This window comes from Bos indicus, chromosome 10 (genome assembly GCF_029378745.1).
Source record: "Bos indicus isolate NIAB-ARS_2022 breed Sahiwal x Tharparkar chromosome 10, NIAB-ARS_B.indTharparkar_mat_pri_1.0, whole genome shotgun sequence".
In the NCBI taxonomy this organism is placed as follows: domain Eukaryota; kingdom Metazoa; phylum Chordata; class Mammalia; order Artiodactyla; family Bovidae; genus Bos; species Bos indicus.
Genome location: NC_091769.1, coordinates 67,069,290 through 67,081,897, shown reverse-complemented (window position 1 = coordinate 67,081,897; position 12,608 = coordinate 67,069,290). Strand labels below are relative to the sequence as shown.

Genomic DNA, 12,608 nt, shown 5'->3' with positions numbered 1-12,608 from the left:
CTGAGAGGAATTATAAAAAAATAAAACTCACTTTGCTGGAGCCAGAATTCAAACCCAGGTTTGTCTCTCCAACCATATGCTTAACTGACTCATTATTTAGAACTTATATTAATATACATCATACTGGAAGGATTAAAATGAGATTCAAGCCACGTGTAGTTAAAAACCTCAGGTCTCCAAGGAAGCTATTGTTTATGCTGTGGTTAAGGGGTAAAATGTGATTTCAAAGGCATTGAGGGTGGAGAGCAAGCTATAAAGAATACCACCTGCAAGGTTTGAGTTTTTATTTAGAAACACACCCCTAAGACAGGTGATACATTTTTTGGTTACTCTGGGCACAGATTAAGCTGCATAAATGTTTAACACCTCTTTCCCTACCTTTTTGTTAAAAAACAAAACAAAACGTAGCTCATAGTTGGAAGATACAGCTTTCACAGAATGGTCAGGTGGGAATAGTTTACAGGATTTCAGGCTTATTCTTCCTGGCTGGCTTATTCAGTTCTTATTTTATAATCAATTGTATTGACAAAAAGGAAAAAAAGACACACACCAGTGTTACAAAACCTTGTATTAATCATTTCCCTTCACTTTCAATATAACGTTGATATGAAATATAGCCATGATTCTTAGTTACATGGGAGGAAATGAGTAATAAATACATTGTAGCAAGTTTAAACCACAAGGGTGTTTCACTGGTAACAACATTTGAAAACTGTACACTTGCAAAGAACAGCATCTTCAAACATTAGTATATCTGTATATCAGTAAAGCTTTTACATGTAACAAACATGCTATTTCCATATATGACAAATTTAAAAAATATGCATTGCTTGGCAACATGAACTAGGCAAAAATAGTTCTTTGTTCACTAACTTTATACAGGAAAACAGGACGAAAGGCATGCATGTACAATAGGGATGCCTGCACGGGGCATGCAACAAAAGAAAGCTTTTTAAAAGTCAGCTTACATTAGGCATAAATACATGAGGGTTATATATTAATAAGGGAGGAAGTCTTCTGTTTGACATTATTAACATTCCTGTTTTCTTCCTATTCCTCCCAGAGGAATACACATTCACCTTTAAGTAAAGATAAAGGAATTACAAAAAAAAAAAAAAACAATAATAAAACTCACTTTGCAAACATCTCTGATGACTTGTAAAACAAACAAAAAAAAAATCAACATTAGTGTTATCACAGCCCTATGTGCAAATTTCCCCTCCACAGGGCCTTCTTGTATCAGGCACACCCGAATGCCTTGGTTAGGCTGCGTTCCTGCACCAGGGTTGGGGCCGCCTGCCAAGACATTTCCAGAGGACCAATGTGATGGGGGCTGCCTCTCCCCTCTCACTGCCCTTCTGGTTGTGCACCTACATCTTCAACCCGGCTCAGCCCCCAGCCCAGGCTCTTGGGAAGATCCCAGTTCCGAGGGGGAGTGAACATCTACACTGGCAGTAGCTGAGAGAGGGGCAGAAGAACAGAAGACCCAGAGAAGCTCCCATTCCGCAAAAGGCAGCCGACGACACCTCAAAAGAAAACCTTGTTTCCCTCAGTGTCTCTTCAAAGGAATGGGAGAGGGGGCCCAGCTGTAGCTCTACTCCTGAGTACCAGAAACGGACTGTTAGTACACAGGATTGGAGAGCTTGGTGCAGACAGCCGCCCTCTGCAGGCAGACCCAGCAGCATCTATTTTGCTTGCTGGCCCTTGGTTTAACAAAGTGAAACTCAAAAAGCATGTGGAAAACAAAACAAAACATATCAGCAGCAATGTTTCATTTCTTGTACACAACTCATGTGTGTCTTCCTACTGTTTCTGGTAAGAAACCACTATGAATAAAAAGCACCAATAAAACATCATACATGATAACAATATCGCAGAATACCACTGTCCCTGGGACAGTGTAGAGATGTCAGCTACACACTGCTTAAATCAGAACGAGGGGAGAAAAAAACCCATGTAGTGAAATAGATTCTACTCTGAGATTTTTAATGTTTACTATTTACTTAATATAAAACAGTTGCATTTGGGGGTCAATGGGTAAATACAAAAAAAGGCACTGCCGCTTTATTACTAAATATCTGACTTCACAGCCTTATGCATGCAACCATTTGATTTTTTTTTTTTTTATAAATAAAGTTCTTTTGCTTTAGGATTTTTAGATTGAGCTGTATACCTGCAGTCAACACAGGACTCAAAACAAGGTGGGGACAGGCTCCTAAAATTTATCAGAACGCTCAACTTAAAAAAATTAAAACACTAAGAGCAAAACACAACTAAGTAGATAAATCTATACACAGTCAATGAAAAATAAGCTTTTCTTTTAAAAAAAGAATTATGTTGTTATTAATAACAGACTTTATCATGGTTACCAGCCATAGCAAGTTAATAAGTAACATATCCAAAATAATATCTCTAATAATCAGATAACCATTGTTTCTATATTCAGTGAAGGAATAAATAGAAATTCAGATTTGCAAATGCTTTAAGGTCTTCTTCCTTTTAAAGGATTCATGCTAATGTGATTGTGTTCACAATCTGTTTTCTGAACAACCCAAGTCTTTATGGATACATGTGTTTTGCAGCAGATTTGAATGCTTTCTCACTTCTCCATGAGATGTGTTAATACCCCTGCTTCTTCTTCTATTAACGTTCTCAGCATCCAAAATCACCTTCGCAAACCGTCTGGTCTTGCCTTTGGCCTTCAACATCTTTGACCTGTTCTTCCCGGCTCACACATGATCGTCCATCCCAACACATTCCCCAAGTAACCCTAAGCTTGCTTAGAAAAGGGATGTGGAGGATGAATGTTAATGGCACTTGGTTAAAAAAAAAAAAAATCAACTACACAATGCCGCCTCTTTCTGCACATGAATTTGTATCTTTAGAACATAGTCGTCACCCAAGGAGATCTCTTTTTTTCCTAATGCAATGCAGGATGTTGTGGATTCAAGCCTTCTTTGCTCACTAAAGGCTCTCTGTGGCTAAGATGTTCCCACATTTTAGATCTTAAAAGGATTTCACAAGCCTCACAACATCCAAGGTTGGGTTGGGTGTACATTTTTAATCTGGAAGGTAGAAGAAAGCTGTTTGGATTTCATTAAGGCCTTGTAAATGTGTATTTACTTTATTAACTTATTTTTAAAAAAAAATAACTCTAAGCAAATGCAGTGATTTTCATGGTCTGATCTCTTAAATTTCAACTCTGACTCTGCTAAAACAAACAAACAAACAAAAAAACGGTACCAGACTCACCCATTCAGTAAACAGGCCTCCTACCATCTCCCTGATCTTGCCTCTGGCCGAGCTGGCACACCATCATTTACACAACCCAATTTTCCAGCGCAGAGCACAGCTCCTCATGGATTTTCTCTAATACCCCCCATTGCATCAAATTCCGAAACATAAGTCTTTCTTGCCCTTAAGAAATAGAGCTATTACTTTGTGGTTGCATAGTTTGTTAATCTCTCACCATGCAAACAGTAGTTCTGTCTCCCTTCCGTGTAGGTAGATAAATCAGCCCACAACACAGCAACTCCCTGATGTCTGTAATAGAACCTTCATGTCCATCATGAAGTCGACCTTTCCCACATCGCCTTCCCCGGCTCACCTGCAACGTCTCCCCGAGGCTCTCTCTGCCACTTGCTGACTGACCATTTATACACTGTTGCTGGACCTTACTCCTCTCCTCCTTTTCCTCAGCGGTGGGTGCTCGAATCTAGGGGGGCTAGGCTCGGCTTCCTGCGAGCAATCCCCCGTAAGTGGTATTTTGAGCTTATCATCTGGATATTAAGGCCTCCTGCCAGGAAAAAATATCCATCCTTGCCTTTTCTCCTCCAGTGGAACTTGTACCCACCTGTGTGTGTGTGTGTGTGTGTGTGTGTGTGTGTGTGTGTGGCCAGGAGCTATAGGATGAAACCCTCTGGTAGGGTGGGGAGAAAGAGGTGTCTCTGGGTGAGAAGCAAATTCATCACAGAAAGGGCAGCAAGATTTTCTTTTCGACTCTCCAGGTGACTGCGCGCAATCCCGTAACAGATCACATGGTGGCGCCCTCCCCCGGCGTTCGGCTCCCTCCAACCACATCCTCAACTCCACCTACACGCTCCTCCCACCCACAGGTGGGAGACACCACTCAGGCCTACGTGACCGCATCCTTCTTCCCGAGAAGCAGAGCTTGGCAGCCATTTAAAAAGACAACCCTGCTGCTATTATAAAAATAGAGGAAAAAAATGAATCCCTATCAACAAATCCTTTACAAAAACCATACTATGAAGAAAAGTTCTATCCCAACTCTTTACACATTATGTACCCTTTAAAATTGTTATGTAAACAATACACAATCAAAGTTTATCTGAAATTTTGTTGGAGCGGATTTCTTCCTTACTGCCCCAGTTGCCATGTGGACTTCTTGCGGCTGGATTTCAAGCAGGGGCCTCAGGGAATCCAATCAGAGGAGACATAAAAGAGCGAGCCGCCGTCACTCGCGTTTTGGTCGCGGGCATCCATGCCTTCCTCCTGGGGTCTGGCTTCGAAGGTAGGCTTCTGAGAAGGCTCCCAAGACAGGGGCGTCTTCCTCCCTCCCGCATCTCTCATCTCCTTCCGAGCAGTGCCCTCCCCCTGAAACCCCCATTTCCATCCAGGAAGCCACTTGCATTCCCTCCACCTCCTCCCAGTCCTATGTTTCCCTTAGAGACCCCTCCCCATGCCCCACACCACGCCATCCCATGACAGAAACAAATGACAAAATAACCAATCCCAGGTCTACTGATATGTTTACAAGGACGACCTACGCTCTCACAAAATCAAAATGGGAGAGGGACCAGGGGGAAAAAAAAGGCTGCAAAGGATCTTGGAGGATTCTGTGCAACCCTGAAGATGGCTAACACTGGACCCGCAGCAGTCGATTTCACGGCCAGCGCGGTCACTCTCATCTTCAGCTTCTAGATTGTGGAGGTCCGGTCAACCCCGTCTGGGAGAGAAAGGAGGACACAATGGCCACAGGTGAGCAAAGCAATTCCGTTCATGCCCAACTCCAGCATCATGCATGTTGGACCTCCCAGTCTCTGAGGACAGATAAAGGTTAAATTCATCCACCTGTCCATTCGCTCATTCTTCACACACTCACCCACTCAAAATAGCTATTTTTGCCAGGAGCAATACAGAGCCTGGGAACCAAGCTGGAAAGACCTAATCTTCACCCTTTAGTCCAAGTATATATATCCTGGATGGGACACAGACATGTAAATTGACAGAGACATATGAGGGATAGGGGCTCTGATGGAGTATGTACCAGACACAGCAGGAACACGGAGGAAGGAGTGTTTAAGTGGCCCTTGGAGGTCAAGAGTGGCTTCACAGAGAAAGATCTGGCCTGAGGTGGAGGTAATTCTGACCCATCACAACTGAGCAGACCAGCGGGATCTGTCTGACCCAAACTGATCCAGATCGATCCAGGTTCTCTGTCTCAATAATCTAATCTAAGGTAGAGACACTGGTGAGATTTTTTTTGCACCCGGAACTGAAAGATCCAATGGATATATGAGAGTGCTGAGGCCACCTGGTATATGTCATGTCTGGTTATAGAGAATCAGCGGAACGGATAAAGTGGGGAGCATGCCTGGCAGAGAGGAGAGGCCACGAGTGAGCAAGGCCACAGAGGGAGCCAATGGCTACCCGACTCCTTTTCATATGGGACTATGGGAGGGTCCTCAGAATCAGACCGGAACAATCTCATGTATTGTGAACAGGAGCTTGGACATAGGCAGCTGGGGATTTATAAATGGTAGAGTAGTAACCAGATTTGACTTCAGAATGGCTTCTCTGGCATGGCTGGTGGCGGGAGGATCAGTTAAGAGGTCCCTACAATGGTCCACGCTAGAGTTTCTCCAGTGAGCAGAAAGAGGCATGGATTAGTCATAGCAGGTAGAAATGATTAAGTTCAGTTGACCACTAACTGAAAGCTAGGATGGGATGCAGTATGCCTCCCTAGTTTTGCTGATGTCCACATGTCAGTAGATGTGTCCTGGTCTAAACCTCTGCATCATAAGCCCCGTCTAGCAGAGGTGCATCTATATGCAACAGGCAGAGCTCAGGTAGAGAGGGTGCGGCTGAGTGTTCAGGGAAAACTGCAGGACCTAAGTGATATGGAGGAGCCCTGAGCTCACTGCAGGGTCTTCTGACTTCCTCATGGGTGGTGCCAGAATTGCATCTTGCTATCAGGGACTTGGGAGGAGAAATGTTTCTTTAATTCATATTTTTAATGAGATGACTGTAGGTCCACACAAGAAACAGCACCCTGTTTCTGGGTTTGCCCCTAAGGTAACATTTTTCAAAATTATATTACCACCAAGATAGTGATGTTGATGTAATCTACCCAACTCACGGATTTCCCCAGTTTTACTTGTACTTTGTGTGTGTGTGTGTGTATTAAGTTCTATATGATTTTTTGAGAGATTTTAAACAAGGGAAGCAGATGGCCCTGTGAGCATCTGTACTTTAAGATGATCGAGCCTAGAGGTCCCCAGGTGTACACTAATCACCTCTTCCCACCTTCTGTGCATATCAGTTCTTAGCCTCTTGAGTGCTGGCTCTGCAGTGGTAACTAGTAGTGGGAGAACAGTGAGTGTGTGTATGTGTGCACACACGTGTGTGGGTGAGGTAAGGGTGTAGAGGCCACTCCCTCATCTGTAGAAGTGCAGTGCACAATCTTGCTGGGCCTCACTCATCCACTCATTAATGCCAGCCTTTCATGGTTGTCAAAGTAAAGATCTGGAAACAAGGAAATCCCAACTAATCCAGCCTCAAGTTGCATTTTGATGGCGTTCTGTCCCTGTACCTCACCCTCCAAGGGTGATGGTTGGTATTCAACTGCAGGGAAACAACCAATCGGTTAAGTGCAGACTCAGCATTCACAGTGGTGCAAGTCACGCACTGCACAACTCAAAGGGGCACCATTCACATGCAGTCATCATCGGTTTTATAATCATTATGGTGAACTTCAAACAAAAGATGGAACAGTGTCTTGAGGAAGTGGAGCCTTTTCCCGATTTGTACAATGTCTCCATATCCCCCACTGTAAGTGGGGTTTTAAGTCCTAAGAAGAAGTGAGGAGAGAAGGTGAGAAGGAATGACAAGGTGATCAGGTGATGCATGAACCGCAGAACATCAGAAGGTGGACCAGGCGTTCCTCCTAATGGTTTGATTCACTAAGGACTGCATTCTGCTGGACGGAGCCTCGTTTTTGAGGCCGTGGACATTCCTGCCCATATGACCCCTCTGCGGGAGGAGGACAATGGCCAGGTCTGGCACTGAGTCCTCCTGAATACCTGGGGCTACCAGTCGGAAGAAAGCCATATAGAGCCAGGTGAAAGCCTTAAAGACTCACAAATCAAGATGGCAAAGGCAACCCCCTCCCATCCCAGGCTTCCTCACAGCTTCTATCGGAGGAGCATGGCAGGGAAAAGAAGGGATGGGTAGAGAAGGCCAGAGAAAAGTAGCTTAGACCCACACTGAGAGAGCAGCAGTTATTGGAGGAGACAGGGAGCAGAGATGTCGTCATGAAAGGATGGGCCCAACAGTCTTAGAATAGCCATCCTGGGATGTGGTGTCCCAGAAACTTGGATACCTCTCTGCTCTTTCCATGAGATGCACGCAGAGGAGCATATTTTACTACTCTGCTTTCCTCTCCCTAGTCATCTGTCCTCCTGTAAGATGACTTCATTCACTGGCAGAAATTCTGTCCCCAGCAAGGTCATCTCCCCTGGCGTCTGGCAGGGGTCGGCCGGCAGGAAGGTGCTGTCAGAGGAGGAAGGCACACTGCCGCTGCACCTAACCAGGCCATCCTGAAGCTAATTTGCACCCACTGCTCAGGAAACTGCTTATAAGGCTCCCCCCCAGAAAGGATTATTGAGAAAAAAACACAGCAATAAAAAGGCTTAGGAGATTAAACATTAGCAAAAACAAAACAAAACAAAAACCAGTTCACAGAGGTTCCCTGTAAAAATAAAAGAACAGGCTAAAAAATTAAGTCTTTTCAATGAAAACCTCCTTTTAAGAAGGAGTATTTGGCATTCTTGCTACTAATGATGACAATGTTAGTACTTAGCAGATTGATGAGAGCTTCTGAGGTGCCAATTATTTGAGCTCTATCAAGCCCTGGGGGAGTGGCCAGTTCTTGCTGACTCCCACAGGCAACGTAGGACTGAGCAGAGTCCCCCCTACGCCGTCCCCAGTCAGGTGTCAGGTGAGAGGGCACCTGGGTGCCTGCGATGGGGCCGAGTTTGGCCTGAAGTCTCAGGTCTGGAGGCCTTCCCTTTAGGACAAAATTGAGATATAATTTTCTTACCACACATTTCACCCTTTGCAAGCATACAGTTCAGTGGTTTTGAGGAGAGCTGTGCGACCATCACCACCATCTAATTCCAGAATATTTTTGTCACCCCCCTAAAGAAATCTGGGACCTGTCAGCAGCCATTCTCCATTCCCACCTCCCTCCAAACCCTGGCAGCCACTGATCTACTTTCGGTCTCTGTAGGTTTGCCTACTCTGAACACTTTGCATAAAGTGAATCATACGCTGTGTGGCCTTTGTATCTGGCTTTTTCACCGATTAGCATAACGCTGTGCCGGTTCAGCCATGGAACAGCACTTCATGCGTCAAGGCTGAATGACACTCCTGTGTGTGGCTACGGTGAATCTTGTCCATCCATGTTCATCTGCGGATGGACCTCTGGGTTGTGTCCCATCACGCCTCAGGGGCTGTCAGAATGTTGACCAGTCTCCCTGGTTACCTGGAGAACAGGAGCTGGTGGCACCTCCCCCAGAGGTACCAGGAGTGAACCAGTGAGGCGGCAGAGCTTCTAGGATCTGAACTGAATGGCCAAGGGAGAGTGTGGTGCTTGCCAGTGGGGTTCCCTGGAACCCCCGGAGGGAGGGGTCACAGAGGGAGCCGTGTACCCCACCATCCATCTGGTCAGAAGCCCTGGGAGGCCTTCAGCTAGCTCCCTTCTGGTTCTGAGCAGAGGCTCTCTCCGGGCTTCGGAGAGTCTTGCACAGGTGAGATCAGGAGGGTGCAGTCCTAGTCTGTACTCTGCTCCACACAGAGCATTTATCTGCCTCATATTTGGTCTCAGGATAAGACTGCGTTTGCAGAGACTAAAAGTCTAAACACCCCTGGTCAGGAGGACAAAGCTCTCTGGAGCAGTGGCCGACGACAGCCTTTCTCTGCACCGCTGCCGGCTGGCACACGGCATGGCTCTTCGTGTGCCCATCTCGGGGGTGGGTGAGCAGTCCAGCCTGGAGAGGGCTGTCGGGAAGGGTCACAGGAGGCCTCTCTGGATTGCCGTGACTCACAGCCTCCCCGGAGGTTGGCAGGAAGGGGCGGACATCTCTCCTCTGCCTGCCAAACAGCCCCGGGGCTGGCAGCGAGTCCAGCCAGAGAAAGGCACCCGTTTAGTACCAGGAGGGCACTGAAGGCCTCCAGGGCTGCTGTAATGACGCAGGGCTGCAGGCCAAACTCATGGTGGGATGGCCCAGCCGCCTCTGGGAGCTCCTCTGGGGCTGCAGCCCCGCACAGCATGGACGCATCCAACTAGACTGTCCCTGTCAGACCGAGAAGGACGCCTCCGGGCCCTGGGCGTCGTGGAAGCCATTTGGAACAGGGAGGTATAAAAACAGGCAGGGATTTTGGTTTCAGAAATTCTATTTTTAGAGCACGTTGGGATATGCTTGGACCAGACTGGGGGATCTAGTGCCGAGAAGGAAAGAATCCAATGCTGTGGGGGGATGTTTCCACTAAAAGCCACGTCTTGTGTTCCTGACTCCTCCAGTGCCCGCATTTGGCTGGGACAACCACGGGGCTGGGACTCCAGTGTGCCCTGGGGGGTGGGGCCTCTGGGGAAAGAGGAACAGCGTGCTCTCCAGGGCCCTGAGTCACCCCCAGAGGAGGAGCAGGAGCAGGGTGCTGGGGCTCGCTGCGCGTGGCGTCGTGTGCTGTGGATGGTGTGGCTTGACAAGGGTCCAACAGCCCCCCATGGCCTCTCTCCCCCTGTCCCCTGCCTCCCCCGCCCTGTATCCTCATGCCCAGTGGTTCTCCCAGGTGTGCCATGCCATGCCAGGAGGACACGCTCACCTCCCAGGGCGTGCTCGGTCATACTGAGGCACAAGGACTCCAGCCTGTTGTTGATGTCAGGTTCAGTCACCGGAAGCTGGAATTCTGCAGGGGACAAAGGGTTACATTGGTGACAGGGGCTCTGACAACAAGGAGAAAGTATGCACAGTGCCGCTGGCTCCACCTTCAGGGTGAGGGTTTGGTGAGACTCCCTGCAAGGACTTGGGGGGACCGCCAGGGCTGCCTCCCTGCATGGACTTGGGGGGACTGCCAAGATTGCCATGGAGAGTGTGCTGCACTTGGGTTCAACTGACCTCTCAGTCTGTTAGACACCCTGAGCCCACTGCAGCTGGATGAAAACCGGTGGCTAAATATAGCTGTCACAGTCACAGTCTGCCAGCCTCTGCTCAGACCCCTCCAGCAGCTTCTCACTGGGGTAAAAGCCAAGCCCTTCCTACAGCCTGCAAGGCCCTGCAGACCTGGCCCTTGTCACCTCCCTGCCTTCATACAACATCCCCTTCCTTCACTCCCTCCTCCCAGACCCTCTTCTACCCCAGGGCCTTTGCACTGCTATTTCCTTTGCCCAGAATGCTGGTCCCCTGAAGATCCCATAGCTCACTCTCTGCCTGTTGTCACGTCTCTGGCTCTACTGTCTCCTTGGAAAGGACTTTCTGTTCATTGCAGTGAACAGAATTTTTCCACCCCATCCTTTTGCTCCATTTTTTCTTCGTCACCGTCACCGACACCTGACATATTATGTGTGTATTTGTGGCCTCCTCCCAGCTGAGTGTTTGCTTCACTGGAGCGGAACCTGGCTCAGGTCCCTGTGCCCAGAACTGGGCCTGGTGCATTTCTGCTTCATTATGAAGCACAGGAAAGGAAAACCATAGCTTGGTGGGAACCTCTTCTGAGTCCAACACTCTGCTGGGTGTCCAGTTCTCAAGTGGGCCTCCCAGAGGCTAAGTGACATATCAAGGCTAGCCGCCTGACACTGGCTGGGACAGGAACCCACAGGGGTCTGACTCCAGAGCCAGTGTTCTACCGCACACCACACGTCTGCCAGTGCTTGTCAATGCTCTTGGTCTCCAAGCACTTTGAAGCAAGCGTTTCCGCTGCCCAGGACAACATTGTGCATCCTAACCACAGAGCCAGCTCTATCGTCTGGACCCTCTTCACCCCTCCAGGCTCTGGGCTCTCCTGCTCTGAGGGAGGGGCAGCCCGGGTACCTCCTCTGTCCTGCTGGGGCTCATCACCAGCACTGCCCCCATCGTCCCCACCTTGCGGAGGTCTTGAACATCCTTGACTAGTTTGGAAGCACCTTGCAGACACTTCCACCATTGTCATTATGATGCTCACAGATTTCTCTGACTCTCCCACGATACCCAGCCATGGCCTTCTGCACACCTTATACATGTCTACTGAGTGATGAAAAAGATGGAGCAAGAAATAGAAGGAAACTGACAGCTATTGTGAAACTCAGACAAAATTGTGAAATTCCATGGGGAAGGGCAGAAAAACCCCCGCCGTGGGCTGTGTTCTGAGTGCCTGGAAGTGTCAGCATGCTGCTGCCTTCCCGTGTGACCCTGAGAAGTTGTTCCCTTCCTTTGGGCCTAGGCTCTTCTGCCTGTAAAGTGGGGAAAGAATCCTGAGGCCCCGACTGCAGGCCTCTTCCTGGCTTCTAAGAATCTCCACTAGGGGGCGCTTGGGGCCAGAGCAGGAGAAGGAATGAAAAATGAGGTTGGTGGTTTGGTGGGAGAGGAAGTTGAAACCAATGGCTAAACCAAAGTATTTGTTTTCCTGGATGAGCTATACATTTAGGTCTCCTCTGCGATCTATGTTCCCCATTACCAGCTAATTCAGAGGCAGATGTTGTTTCTGTTATTTAAAATTCTCAACGAGAAGGTTGGCAAAATGGATCACTGGAGAGCAGATAGAGTTCTTTCTGACATGAGTTCCAGCATCCATGGGTTTGAAAGACAGCTCTGCCAATTCATGAGCAAACAGAGGATGGCTGGGCTTCCAGGGAAGCTGGGAGCCATGGAGAACGGGTCTCCCTGGCCCCACCCACCCCTGCTCTCAGAGTAGGGTTGGGGCAATTAGACAATCCAGGGAAGAGTATTTTAGTATTTTCATCCATTCATGTGAAAATCATATGCATGCAAAAATTAGCAGCCTTCAGGGTGTGAAATCTATAAAATAGAAACACAATTATATATATAGCCAGTTAGCAAATAGATTAAAAAAAAAAACCCTTAGCAATTATAGCCATCCATATGCTCATTGTAAAATTAAGTTTACTCTCTAGCACTCCCCTTTAAACAAACACTGTGGAGAGATTTGGATAAATAAAGATGCTCGACATTTGGAGAGAAGTGTTTCAGCTGCAGGATTTCTTGCCAACACGCAGCAAAATGCCATTTTCCAAGCCTTGGATTGCGTGTTCCAAAAACAAGGGGCTGAGAAATGTGGGGCTCTCTGCTCCAGAATCTCCAAACCTTCGTGGC

The 12,608-nt window shown here is 47.7% G+C and overlaps 1 protein-coding gene and 1 long non-coding RNA gene across 8 annotated transcripts in view; one reads left to right on the top strand and one right to left on the bottom strand.

The window, feature by feature from the left end:
- Nucleotides 1-4,354, top strand: part of LOC139185300 (uncharacterized) — a 33,869-nt gene extending 29,515 nt beyond the window's left edge. For both annotated transcript variants that reach the window (XR_011568919.1, XR_011568918.1), the window contains exon 2: nt 4,008-4,354. This is a non-coding gene — a long non-coding RNA (uncharacterized lncRNA). The remainder of the gene's footprint in view (nt 1-4,007) is intronic.
- The window catches only part of SAMD4A (sterile alpha motif domain containing 4A), a 226,904-nt gene continuing 214,566 nt past the window's right edge, over nt 271-12,608 (bottom strand). For 3 of the 6 annotated variants that reach the window (XM_070797624.1, XM_070797626.1, XM_070797627.1), the window contains 2 exons: nt 10,126-10,209; nt 8,462-9,887 (listed from right to left, as the gene is read on the bottom strand). In XM_070797624.1, the coding sequence (XP_070653725.1) occupies nt 9,742-9,887; nt 10,126-10,209 (230 nt within the window). In that variant the 3' untranslated portion in view covers nt 8,462-9,741. Of the gene's footprint in view, nt 4,967-8,457; nt 9,888-10,125; nt 10,210-12,608 lie in introns of those variants that run through there. The other 3 variants (XM_019968950.2, XM_019968952.2, XM_070797625.1) reach the window with 2 other exon arrangements.